This window comes from Glycine max, chromosome 7, assembly GCF_000004515.6.
Source record: "Glycine max cultivar Williams 82 chromosome 7, Glycine_max_v4.0, whole genome shotgun sequence".
In the NCBI taxonomy this organism is placed as follows: domain Eukaryota; kingdom Viridiplantae; phylum Streptophyta; class Magnoliopsida; order Fabales; family Fabaceae; genus Glycine; species Glycine max.
In genome coordinates this window covers 9,250,133-9,263,536 of record NC_038243.2, presented here as the reverse complement: position 1 = coordinate 9,263,536, position 13,404 = coordinate 9,250,133, and the positions used below count along the sequence as shown (strand labels likewise).

The 13,404-nt window shown below is 34.9% G+C and overlaps 1 protein-coding gene across 7 annotated transcripts; it reads left to right on the top strand.

Annotated features, from left to right (window-relative positions):
- The first annotated feature begins 669 nt into the window (after positions 1-669).
- Positions 670-13,172, top strand: LOC100815801 (nuclear poly(A) polymerase 1). 7 transcript variants are annotated; one of them, XM_041016967.1, is made up of 13 exons: positions 670-748; positions 879-1,471; positions 1,565-1,642; positions 1,824-1,931; positions 7,950-8,012; positions 8,102-8,263; positions 9,230-9,343; positions 9,438-9,500; positions 9,610-9,939; positions 10,655-10,819; positions 10,994-11,947; positions 12,667-12,737; positions 12,868-13,172. In XM_041016967.1, exons 2-13 carry the CDS (start codon positions 1,352-1,354, stop codon positions 12,911-12,913), a joined length of 2,274 nt encoding a protein of 757 aa, XP_040872901.1. In that variant the 5' UTR covers positions 670-748; positions 879-1,351; the 3' UTR covers positions 12,914-13,172. The 7 variants fall into 7 exon arrangements, with proteins under 7 accessions (XP_040872901.1, XP_040872900.1, XP_014633377.1 ...); XM_014777891.3 differs by having other exon boundaries at positions 680-1,471; XM_041016966.1 differs by lacking the exons at positions 12,667-12,737; positions 12,868-13,172 and having other exon boundaries at positions 676-752; positions 10,994-12,237.
- The last annotated feature ends 232 nt before the right edge of the window (positions 13,173-13,404 follow it).

Here is a 13,404-nt window from a genome sequence, read left to right as displayed (position 1 = left end):
CAATGAATGTGAAATTCTATTTCTATTTGTATTACTTTGGTTAAATATAAATAAAATAAAATAAATTGAAAATTCAATTGCTATTTCCAATTATTTTATTTTCCATTTTTTTTTCTATCTTATTAAAAAAAGAAAAAAAAATTCTTGCACAAGTAATAAAAAAATATTTATTATATTATTCTTTATTTTTTTATCTAAAATTATTAATAAAGATAGTTATTCCATTTGACTTATATATTTACTAGTCCTAATTTATCCATTAATTATTTTTTAAAATCATTCAACCTAATATTTTTTCAACATGATATTTATTATCAATAATTATTAATAAAGATAACTATCTCATTTATTATTTTTAATTTATCCTTCAACTACTTTTAAAAATAAACCAAGTAATAACTTTTTAACATGATATTTATCTATAATTATTAAAAAATATAATTATCTCATTTGGTGGAGTTTTATTATTCCTAATTTATCTTTCATCTACTTTTAAAAATTACTCATAATCATAACTAATTATTATCTAATAACTTTTTAACATGATAATTATTATAATTATATCTAACTAATAAAATAAAAAAGACAGTTAAGGCAGAAGATACGGGTTGCCGGTTTTTCAATTAGTCTTTCATAAATTATATATAACTAATGCATGCAACTTTATGTATCTTCATCATTGTCCAAAGCGTTTCACCAACACCAAGCTGTTACCGAAACCACATCCACGCTCTCTCTCTCTCTCTCTGCAAGTCTTCTCCTCTCTCTCTCTCTCTCTGCAATCTTTATCTCTATATCTTTCTGAAATGTTTATTCATTTATTTAATAAACTATATAGGTATATGAATAATAATTGAATATATATTCTGCAATTGAAGCTTTTGAGGTTCAATTCGACTATGGTGGGAGTGGTGCACCCTCAACAATTCATCAAATTGAAGCCTTTTCAGTTCTGATTCATCTGGGTCTCGCGATTGCTCGGTGTTGATTTAGTATTTTAGGGTTTCTAATTTAGGAGCTCCATAGAAGCTTTGTACTCTGTCTATGTTCTCTTTTGCAATGAAATGCTTCTAGGTGGCCAAAGTTCATAGCTTTGAACGTTCCCCCCAAATAGTGTACAATCGACAATTATCATGGCGTTGCTATTGTTTTCTTTTTCATTTTTTCCTCTTCCTGTACTATCGTCTTGTTTTTATTTGATTTCGTAAGAAAAAAATTTGAAAAATATCATCAATAATTTGACAACTCTCACAGCTGCTCCCTATCGTTGAAAAAAGAAGATATTATACTAAAAAAAGAAAAGATATTATACTAAAAAATAAAGAAAAAAAACTTTGTCAATTGTTTGTTCATGGGGATCCCTGGATTGAGCAATCAGAATAATGGGCAGCAAAGATTAGGCATAACTGAGCCCATTTCATTGGCTGGACCAACTGATGATGATGCGATCAAGACGCTTGAACTTGAGAAGGTTCTGTTTGAACTTAATTGTGAATTCATATATGTATAATTTGGAGCTTTTTCAAGTGTTACTTTATGCTGATTCTGGAATCTGGGTGTTCAGTACTTGCAAGGTGTTGGATTGTACGAGAGTCAGGAGGAGGCTGTAGTAAGGGAGGAAGTGCTTGGCAGGCTGGACCAGGTAGAATTTGTTTATGTTTAATGCAATTTCGCTTCATAACGCCTTGGAAATGTAGTCCTAGGACCGGGAGAGCCTCCCATCACCCTAAACTTTTGTCCACCAAAAAATAAAATACTTGGAATTGTAGTATACATCCTTATGAATATTTTTGTTTTGATTGTGCTGCTGTGATATGAATTAGATTGTGAAGATTTGGGTTAAGAACATCAGCCGGGCAAAGGGGTTCAATGAACAACTGGTGCATGAAGCAAACGCCAAGATTTTCACCTCCGGCTCTTATCGGTTAGGGGTATGGGGCTATTCTTATCTTCCTATCTTTCTCATTTGTGCATGTACAAACTTTAAGTTTGCCCTGCATATTTTTATTGTATCCAAGCATATAACCGCCTACTGGAGAAAGCATGTATCATGGAGAGTTAGGATAGCATTGTCTTCATATGGCATGTTACTTCTTTAATGATATCTTCTTTTCTGTGGTTACATCTGATAAAACCTCGTAATGTTCAAAATAGTAGATTTTTTTCAAACATATGCAGTTGTGTAATGTAATCAAATCATGCTATATGAACTTGGTGATATGCGGTTGAGGATTTTATGTAATTTATGTGACACTATATGGTTGATATTTTTGATATATTTTAGGTTTGTAGTTTGGCCAGAGAATAAGTGCATGAATTGTTGGCTTTGTTATGGTATCCTTTTCCTGAATAGTGGAGACTGTTTTATTTCAGTATTGGGTTTTAGTTTGTTGGGATGACCTGCCTATCTTGTTTTGTTATTGTTACAAATGCTTTGGGATTGTGAATTAAAGAAAAATGATACATTCATTAGCCCTTTATATATTTAACAATCATTATATGTTGTATAGAAACTTTTGAGAGAAACCACTAGCTTTGACCTATGATGAATGCGATTTTAGGGACTGCTGGGGAGAAAAACAATAGGAGAGGAAGAATAATTCTTGTATGTTATTCAGGAATAAAAGATTTACATATATAGGCAAGACTGCCAATTACATAATAAATGAAGAAAGGAAAGTAAATAAAAAGGGATCAGATCAAATCAGAGAGATTTGATTTTGACCCAAAATAATAATCAAATCAGATCAAATTAAAATAATCTAATCTTGATCCTAATTATTCAATCTTATAGAAAATTAATTCCAAAAATAAACATCCAACTGTCTAATTAATTCTTAATATAGACATACAGCTGTCAACACCCCCCTCAAGTTGGTGCATAGATGTCCAACATGTCCAACTTGCTTACAAGAAATTCAAAGTTGGGCCTACACAATCCTTTTGTAAGAATGTCAGCAACTTGCTGTGAAAAAGGAACAAAAGGCATGCAAATTAGGCCGGTGTCCACCTTCTCCTTTATGAAATGTCTATCAATTTCAACATGCTTTGTTCGGTCATGTTGAACAGGGTTCTGGGAGATACTGATTGCAGCCTTGTTATCACAATACAATTTCATTGGAAGAGTCATAGGAAGCTGCAATTCTTCTAGAATCCTTTTAAGCCATAAAATCTCACAAACACCTTGGGCCATTGCCCTATTCTCAGCCTCGGCACTGCTCCTGGCCACAACATCTAGTTTTTTGCCCCTCCAAGTAACCAAGTTCCCCAAACAAATGTGCAGTAACCGGATGTTGATTTCCGATTAGTAATAGATCTTGCCCAGTCTGCATCTGTGAATACTTCAATAGCTTGCTGTCCAATTTTTTTGAAAAACAATCCTTTGCCTGGAGTACTTTTAAGATACCTTAGAATTCGGTGGACAACCTCCAAATGTTCTTCGTGTGGTGATTGCATGAATCGGCTCACTAAACTGACTGCAAAGGTTATATCTGGACGGGTATGGGATAGATAAATTAACCTCCCCACTAATCTCTGATATCGGGTTGTGTCTACAGGGTCTCCTTTGCCTTCACTCCGAAGTTTCTGGTTGGGGTCTATTGGAGTATTTGCTGGCCTACAACCCATCATCCCAGTTTCTTTGAGTAGGTCCAGAATATACTTTTGTTGAGACACCACAATCCCCTTTTTTGATCTTGCAACCTCCATTCCCAAAAAATATTTTAGGGATCCAAGGTCTTTAATCTCAAATTCACCTGCAAGAGATGCCTTCAAATTATTTATTTCTATATAATCATCCCTGGTAATTACAATATCATCCACGTTGACAATTAGTACAACCATCTTTCCTTCAGAAGAGTGTTTCACAAACATGGTGTGATCACTCTGACATTGAGAATATCCCAGCTTCTTAATAAGCTGGGCAAATCTCTCAAACCATGCTCTAGGCAACTGTTTCAAGCCATAGAGAGACTTTTGAAGCTTGCAAATCTTTTGATTGAACTGAGATTCAAAACCAGGAGGTGAGTCCATGTAGACTTCCTCCTCTAAGTCCCCATTTAAAAAGACATTCTTTAGGTGAGTCCATGTAGACTTCCTCCTCTAAGTCCCCATTTAAAAAGACATTCTTTACATCAAGTTGTTGTAATGGCCAATCTAAATTTGCAGCCAATGATAAGAGGACTCTAATGGTGTTAAGTTTTGTAACAGGAGCAAAAGTTTCTGAGTAATCAATACCATAGGTTTGGGTGAAGCCTTTGGCAACTAGCCTGGCCTTGTACCTCTCAATAGACCCATCTGCGTTATACTTGATAGTAAACATCCATTTGCATCCCACGGTTGTTTTTCCTCTTGGTAGGTCCACCACTTTCCAAGTCTGATTTTTTCTAGAGCTCTCATCTCCTCCAAGACAGCTTCCTTCCACTTAGGAACCCTTAGAGCTTCTTGTATATCTCTTGGTATTTCTATTTTTGTCACTTCACAAGTAAAAGCTCTAAAGGTAGGAGACAATTTTTCAAAGATATAAAATTAGATATAGGATGTTTTGTACAGGACCTTACACCTTTTCTAACAGCAATAGGAAGGTCAGAATTGTCAAAAATAGGTTCAACAAGGTCAGGAACAGTAAGAACAGATTCAGATTCTATAGTATTTTGAATGGGTTGAACAAAACTAGAAAGATTCTTACCTGATAGATCCTCAGATGACTGGCAGTTTCGAGAATCATTTGGTTCTATTCTTTGAGGTCTTTTTTTCCTTAAGTAAACACGGTCAAAGAGTTGAATACCTTTGTTACCAACTCTAATTGTCTCATTTTCAACTTCTGGTTTTGACAATACAGTTTCTGAAATATCATTTTCATAGCTGTCTTGACTTGTCTGGTTTGATTCACCCAAATTTTTTGCTTTTCCAATGTCTGCCTCTTCTAAATTTTCCAAAAAATCCAAACTGTATGAGAAATCTAAATTTTGTGTTTGAAAATATTGAACATCTTCCTCTTGTCTCCCCCCCTGAAGATGATCACTAAAAAAAGGAGTTTTTTCAAAAAAGGTAACATTCATAGTAACAAAGGTTTTCTTGGAAGTGGGATCAAAACATTTGTATTCCTTTTGGTTGGGAGCATAGTCAACAAAAACACATTTTTTTGCTCTAGGCTCAATTTTCCCTTGGTTTGGTTCATGAATATGTACAAAAACAGTGCACCCAAATATTTTAAGAGGTAGAGTACACGAGAGCCTGTTATTTGGAAAAGCACTTGTGAAAACATCTAATGGAGTTCTGAAATTCAAGATTTTGCTAGGCATTCTATTTATCAAATATGTTCCAGTGAGAATTGCTTCACCCCAAAGATATTTTGGTGCCTTATTTTGAAACGATAATGCCCTAGCTACTTCAAGAAGGTGTCTATTTTTCCGTTCAGCCACTCCATTTTGTTGTGGAGTGTCAACACAAGAGCTTTGATGAATTATGCCATTTTCAAGAAAGAACTTGCTTAAGTGCTTGTTAAAATATTCCCTTCCATTGTCACTACGGAAAACTTTTATTTTCACTTGAAATTGTGTTTGTATCATTTGAAAAAAAAGTTTTGAATATGCTTTCAACCTCAGATTTTGTTTTCATCAAGTAAACCCATGTTATCCGAGTATGATCATCTATGAAGTTTATAAACCATCTTTTTTCATTTGATGTAGGGTCCCGACAAGGTCTCCAAACGTCACTATGAATTAAGGTGAATGGACTAGATTGTTTATAATCCTTAGGGGAATAAGAGGAACGATGATGTTTTGCAAATTAACAAATTTCACAAGAAAACAAATTTGGATTTTTATTTTTAAAGAGGTCAGGAAATAAATGCTTCAAATACAAAAAATTGGGGTGACCTAGCTGATAATGCCATAGCATTATTTCTTCATCTTCATAAATCAGAATTGAATTGAGACAATTTTTCTGGAGTTTCTCCTTAGGACCAGACTCATCTTCAAAGAGATAGAGACCATCAACCTCTTTAGAACTGCCAATCATCCTCCCCGAAGTCAACTGAAATTTACATGTAGAGGAATCAAAAATAGCCAAACAATTTAAGTCCTGTGTTAATTTACTTATAGACAACAAATTACATGATAAATTTGGAACATGAAGGACATTGTGAAGGGTTAAAGTTTTAGATACAAGAATAGAACCAACACTGGCTATATTAGAAAAGGTACCATCAACTATTTTGACCTTTTTGTGACCTGCACAAGGACTATATGTGGAAAACAATTTTGAACAGTTTGTCATATGGTCAGAGGCTCCAGAATCGATGATCCATGGAGCTTTGGAATCAGGTTTGGAACTAAGGAGAGAAGCAGAGAAAGAGATACCTTTTTGAGCCAAAGGAGAGGATGGAGTCACTGACATTTTTGTGGTAAAGAGTTTATATAGGTGCTCTAGTTGTTCCTTAGTGAACGGAGATGACTTGGAGTTTCCTTTTTGTTCCACACTTTCAGCATTTGAGGTTTGGAAAGCCCGACCCTCTCTAGTTGGTTTCTTTTTTGAGTTGGGTGGTTTTCCATGGAGTTTCCAGCAGGTTTCCTTAGTGTGCCATGGTCTTCTACAATGATCACACCAAGGTCGCTTCTTTTTTTCTCCTTCTGGTTCGTGTCCCCTTGCAACCAGGGCTGAACTTTCAGCTTCTTGCATCCTTGTACTATTAGAGTTTCACAACATGATTTTCCTCTTGGATTCCTCCCTCCTAACTTCAGAGAACACTTCTCGCATTGACGGCAGTGGTTTTCTGCCCAAAATTTCATTCAGTTCTTGGTTTAAGCCTGTTAAAAAGATGTAAACTCTATCATTCTCTTCTCTCTTCTTGACCTGGTTGCATCATTGGGATTTTCCCAATCATTCTCATAGCACTGGTCCAGCTCCTGCTAGAGAGTAACCATGAGATTGTAAGAGGTTGTGACATCCTTGTCTCCTTGTTTGGACTGCCACAGTTGAGTCTTAAGTTCATAAATCTGAGAAGAGTTTTCTAGATCAGAATAGCAATCGCGGACGGCCTCCCACACATCTTTCGCAGTTGGGAGGAATAAGTATGGCTTCCCAATGGAAGAGTCCATTGAGTTGATCAGCCATGCGATGATTAGTGAATTTTCTGACTTCCATCTTGGGAGAGAGGGGTCGGTTACTCCTGGTTGAGAGGTGTCTCGTGTCAGGTAGCCCAACTTTCCCTTGCCATCAAGGGCCAGTTTCACGGATTGAGCCCATTCAACATAATTTTTACCTTTCAACTTTTGAATCACAAGCTGTAAATTGGTACCCATGGACAGAGAATCAGATATGTTAGGGGATGATACAATTTCATTACCACCAGAATTCGTAGAAGTGGTTGAGGAATTTTCTCCAGTCGCAACGTTTTTTTCCATGGCTGGATACCACAAGATCAGAGCCGAAAGATTTACATATATAGGCAAGGCTGCCAATTACATAATAAATGCATAAAGGAAAGTAAATAAAAAGGGATAAGATTAAATCAGAGAGATTTGATTCTGACCCAAAATGATAATCAAATCAGATCAAATCAAAATAATCTGATCTTGATCCTAATTATTCAATCTTCTAGAAAATTAATTCCAAAAATAAACATCCAGCTGTCTAATTAATTCTTAATATAGACATACAGCTGTCAACATGAAGCAAAAACAAGAATCTGTCACTCAGGAGATATAATTGCTGAAATTTTATTTAAGTCTCTAGCAGTAACTCCAGCCAAAGATGCCAAAACCAGAAAACAGGCACTTTTGCACAGTTCCATTGATCTATTTTCATCTGTTTCTGAAACCTTCATAATGGAACAATATGAAATTAGGACCAAAACTGAGATCAATGGTTATGCAATCCAATATATATTACCATATTTTTCCATTGTGTTTATTGTTTTACTGAATTTTTCACTCCAAATCTTGTAGGTGCATGGCCCTGGAGCTGATATAGATACTCTTTGTGTGGGACCTAGACATGCATCCAGAGATGTATGGTAATTCTTGCCATTTTATTTTTTAAATATGGGTTTTCAGGTCATATCTCCTATCAGCCAAAGTTGTTATTGAATGTGCCTCAGGAAGATTTCTTTGGTGGGCTACAGAAGATGCTATCTGAGATGCAAGAAGTAACAGAATTGCACCCTGTGCCTGATGCTCATGTCCCTGTGGTGAAATTCAAGTTTAATGGAGTTTCTGTTGATCTCCTGTATGCAAGATTAGCGTTGTGGGTTATTCCTGAAGTAAGCGATTTGTATTTTATGCAAAAACAAATAACTTTGTTTTAGATACAATTCTTGTTCCTTTAGTTCCTGTTAAAAATGTCCTCTCTCCATATCTCCTTTCCTGTAGTTGTGGATATATGGTTTTTTAGACAATTTGACACCATTCTGATTTGAAGATATTATATGAGAGATGTTTGGAGTTTTAAATGACATTTTGATAGCCATCCTATTATGCTCCCTGAACTGTTACTGGGTTAAAGATTAGTAGGTTTTTCATTGGTATTAGAGAAGCAGTTTTTGACTCAATCATAGAACATTTAGGGTGGGTCTGCTGATTGTGTTTATGTTTTTTAGTGTGTAAAAACTATTTTATAAAACAGTTTTTTAAAATCTAATTTTTAGAGAGAAGTAGGGGAAGTAGATGTGAGGTTGCAAGGACAAGGAGCAACATGAGTGATAGAAAACTTAGTAAAAAACCAAAACAACTTAGAGATGTTATGATTTGTTAATCTTAAAAACTAAGATATTAGTTTTGAGAATAGTTTTCAAAAACTACTCTCATCAATTTTTTTGTTCACTTTTGTTTTTAAAAATAGAAAGCAGTTTTCATAAACAGGAAACATATAGATCCTTAGGGTCTATTTACTTTGAAAAAACAATTTTTTTTCACTTTAATTACAAAAATTGTCACCTTGTTTTTACTTTGTTTCCTGTTCTGAAAAGTTTGTACAGGAAACAGTGAAACCAATTTTTTTTTTTATTGTTTTCTGTTTTTGGTATGTCTTATGCAACCTCTTAAAAACAGGAAACAGAAAAGGTTTTCTGAAACCAAACAGCCCCTTAGTTTCCTTTGTAAATGAAACTTCTACAGTTGTGTATTCATCTCCTTTGCCCCATGTGTTTTGTTCAGGCTTTATGAATCTAAAGTGTGAACTGTATCTTAACTTTTGTTTACCATTTAGTAATGCTGGATTTTTTGTGCAGGATTTAGATATATCACAGGAATCAATATTACAAAGTGTTGACGAACAAACTGTTCTTAGTCTTAATGGTTGTAGAGTAACTGACCAGGTCCTGCGATTGGTTCCAAATATTCAGGTGATGTATATAAAGTTTATACTTCCATAGATTGTTGTGTTCAGCTTTTCTATGACATTCTTATCATTGATTGTATTCTGTTTCTGAAGTGCAGACCTTTCGCACGACATTGAGATGCATGAGGTTTTGGGCCAAGCGTCGTGGTGTTTATTCAAATGTATGACATATCTGCATGGGATGGCTTATTCGCTATTCTGAATTTGTTCTCTATTACTTGATATGTTCTTCTGATTTTCCTAATTCATCTATTTCTGTTTCTTGGGCAGGTTGCAGGTTTTCTTGGTGGTATAAACCTAGCATTGCTTGTTGCTCGAATATGCCAGTTATATCCTAATGCACTTCCTGATATGTTAGTGTCTCGATTCTTTAGGGTATATACTCAATGGCGATGGCCAAATCCAGTCATGCTTTGTGCTATTGAAGAAGGATCTCTTGGACTACCAGTTTGGGATCCTAGAAGAAATCCCAAGGATAGATATCATCTAATGCCTATAATTACTCCTGTTTATCCCTGCATGAACTCCACTTACAATGTGACATCAAGTACATTGCGTGTTATGTCAGATGAGTTTCGGAGGGGAAGTGAAATATGTGAGGTATGATTTGATGATTTAAAAATGTTTTCATTTTGGAAAATTCTGGAAAATCTCAATCAAGTTGTCTAGTTTGGTGTATATGAAGTTTGATGTATATGAAGTTTGAAAATTGAAATATTTTTTGGTCAAGGTTGTCCTTTACTATTTTTATCCCATTAACTGTAAGGCACCACACCATTGTCCCAACATGGTTTGACATGGGGCCTTCAAGTTAGATTTCCCATGTTCAGATGATTTGGTAGTGGGGCAGTATATTGAAGTTATACTAAATATCTTAGGTTAATTTGTTTAGCAAGTTTGCCTCGTTTTTTGACAAACTGATAATTTCCTAATAGTAACTTGTCATAATGCACTTGTGTTCTTCCTCTGATTTTTTTGTGTTCCTCCTCTGATTTTTTTGTGTTCCATGGCAGGATGTTTTGGTTCTTATATGTAAATAGATGGGTTTACATTTCTACCAAAATGAAATACTTTTATGAGTATTGAAGTTTTTATAAAATGAGTGATTGTTAGATGAGATAAGGCTTGGATGTTGGTTGGTTAAAGTTTTCATAAATGGATTGCATGACGTCATATGGGAAGAACTATTTCCCATAGGAATTTTGATATGTTTTTGGCTTTGATTCTTGTTAATGATAAATTTTTAATTGTTGTATTTTGTATTTCTTACTATGATATTTGGTTTGCTTCAATTTTTTGTTTTTGGTATTTGTAGGCTATGGAGGCTAGCAAGGCTGATTGGGATACCCTTTTTGAGCCTTATCCCTTTTTTGAATCATACAAGAATTATCTACAGATAGACATAACAGCAGAGAATGCAGATGACCTTAGACAATGGAAAGGCTGGGTTGGGTCTCGTCTCCGGCAGTTGACATTGAAGGTATAACACTGTATAATTCATTTTTTATTGTTTGTTATGTCAAATTTTCTTTGTTTTTATTTTTTTATTTTTTATCTTTTTGTACTTGGGAGGTTGCATGCAATCTTTTTGTATTTTCTGATTTTATGTTTCTAATTCATATATAACTAATTTGGTTGTCCTTTAAACTTCTAGATTGAGAGGCACACTTATGGTATGCTTCAATGTCATCCACATCCTGGTGAATTCTCAGACAATTCTAGACCTTTTCACCACTGTTACTTTATGGGTCTGCAGCGTAAGCAAGGAGTTCCAGTGAATGAAGGTGAACAGTTTGATATAAGGTTAACTGTTGAAGAATTTAAACATTCTGTCAACGCTTACACTCTATGGAAACCTGGAATGGATATCCATGTGTCCCATGTGAAACGCAGTAACATTCCTAACTACATATTTCCTGGTGGTGTGCGACCTACCTTCCCATCAAAAGTAACTGCCGAGAATAAACAGAGTTCCAAATCAAGGGCTTCTGGCCATGGTCAAACAGAAAAGCCTCAAGGAGGTAAAGCTGTTGCAGTTGGAGCAGATGATGTGAGGAAGAGAAAGAGATCAGAGGACAACATGGATAATAACCCAAGGAATTCCAGGTCCCCTGTATCTTTACCTCCCCCCAGCAGGGAAGTTCATGAAGATATATCTCCTATTAGTGCTTCAAGTTCTTGTTCTATGAAATTTGATGAATCAGAAGTGAATAGTATTGGTGGACAAAAGAGCGAGAAACTTTGTCTGAAATCTCCAGGTGAGATTCCTTCTGGGGATAGTGGGACCAATGGATCAGTGACAAGCAACCAACAAGTGAACCCTGTACTTGCAGCTGCTGATACATCTAATTCTAAAGAAGAAGAAAAGCTAGCCATTGAAAAGATTATGTCCGGTCTGTATGATGCACATCAAGCCTTTCAAGAAGAACCCAAAGAGCTTGAAGATAATACTCAATATAAAAATCAAGACAAAGATTCTAGTGCGAACATGAAAAACAACATGGAATCTTTAGACTCAAAGCCTGCAGTGCCAGAAGAGCCAGTTATTTCTAAGGAAATTACTTGTTCAACTCATTTATGCTCCAATGAGAGCTTGGAGGAGCTTGAGGTTAGCCTCTTTTTATACCTTAAATTCGGAAAAATATCCTTGCTAGATTCTTTGATAAAATGTTATGCAGCCATTGTATATTGTAGATATCAGACTTCCCTAAACTGCTTGCTATTGTCTGTGCTGTGCTAAAGTTGCTCAAAACTCAGTCCAATCTGCATAGGAGCTGAAATTTCTTGGACTTGTTTTCATCTCCGCCCCCCGTAGTACATGTGCATGCACAATGTCTGGTTGTCCCTGTTAGTTGTTTTTTCTTTTTTATCAATATATTTTAGACAGAATTTGGTTGAAATTTTCTTCAATGGTGTGCAGTACAAGTATGGTAAAAAAGCAGCAATATCTCTATACACAAATATATGGTGAGGTTATCTGGACTTCATATAGATCATATGACCTTATCACATAAATCTGACAGGTTCCTTTATGAATTTTTAGCAAGGGTGCTACATTGGCATATGTTCCTGTTATTTAATCCCAGCTATAACATAATAAGCTGGATTATATTTCTCTGCTTCTGTTTTCTTGTTCCCTCTCATCCTGAATATGCATTTGTTATTACTTAGATCTTTTATGGATCAATCCTATACATTACAGTAGCATGTTTATCATTTATCGATATTTCAGTGTTATTTTACCATACAATAGGATGAAGAATTGATGTGGTTCTAACTATTCTTTTTTTTTTCTCCCTCCCCTTGTCTCTTTTCTTTTGGCAAAAGCCTGCTGAGCTAACAGCACCATTGTTAAGTGGGCCTCCTGCACCTGTACCAATGAAGAAGCCGCTTATCAGGTAAGACAATATCAATCTTTAATATTGTACTTGTCATGGTTTTCATATTCCTACTTTTGCCTGAGACTTATTTTGGTGTTTTGGTTAACGTGTTTAATTTGGTTTGTTCTTGTTGACTCATTATTTTCAGGTTGAACTTCACCTCCTTAGGCAAAGCTACCGACAAAAGTGTTTAAGCTGCAACTACAGATAAAATTTTATAAATTAATAATGTCTGGACCAGAGAAATTTATTAATTTAGAGAGTTATAATTTATCGATAAATTAATAATTATTAATTTAAAGAGTTTTTAAGTAATTATACTGTACATACCAAACAAAAAGACAAATTAGTTTATGTCTCTTAGAATTACGTTGCAGCGAACCTTGGGACTCAACGTAAATTAGTAACTACTGTGTTTATATGCATTGGAAATCAATAATGACTTTTGAAGTATAGTAAATGTAAACAAGAGGAACAAATGTGTTCAATGTATTTTTAAGCAAGTTTGACATATATAAATTACATGAATGTGTTAGAGTATTCAAACCATATTTCACAATTTTATGATACGATACAAAAATATAACATGTGTGTTATTTGATGCAATAAAAAAAGTTAGAGATGAGCTCCAAATAGACTTGAACTTTAAAAGAAAAAGACAATTATTGAATCATATTTCAATAGT

Excerpts from the sequence above, each read along its gene's own strand:
- LOC100815801 (XM_041016966.1), top strand. The coding sequence starts at position 1,352 with ATGGGGATCCCTGGATTGAGCAATCAGAATAATGGGCAGCAAAGATTA. Across the intron at positions 1,472-1,564 it reads AGACGCTTGAACTTGAGAAG|TACTTGCAAGGTGTTGGATT; the intron begins GTTCTGTTTGAA and ends CTGGGTGTTCAG. Across the intron at positions 9,344-9,437 it reads GATTGGTTCCAAATATTCAG|ACCTTTCGCACGACATTGAG; the intron begins GTGATGTATATA and ends TCTGAAGTGCAG.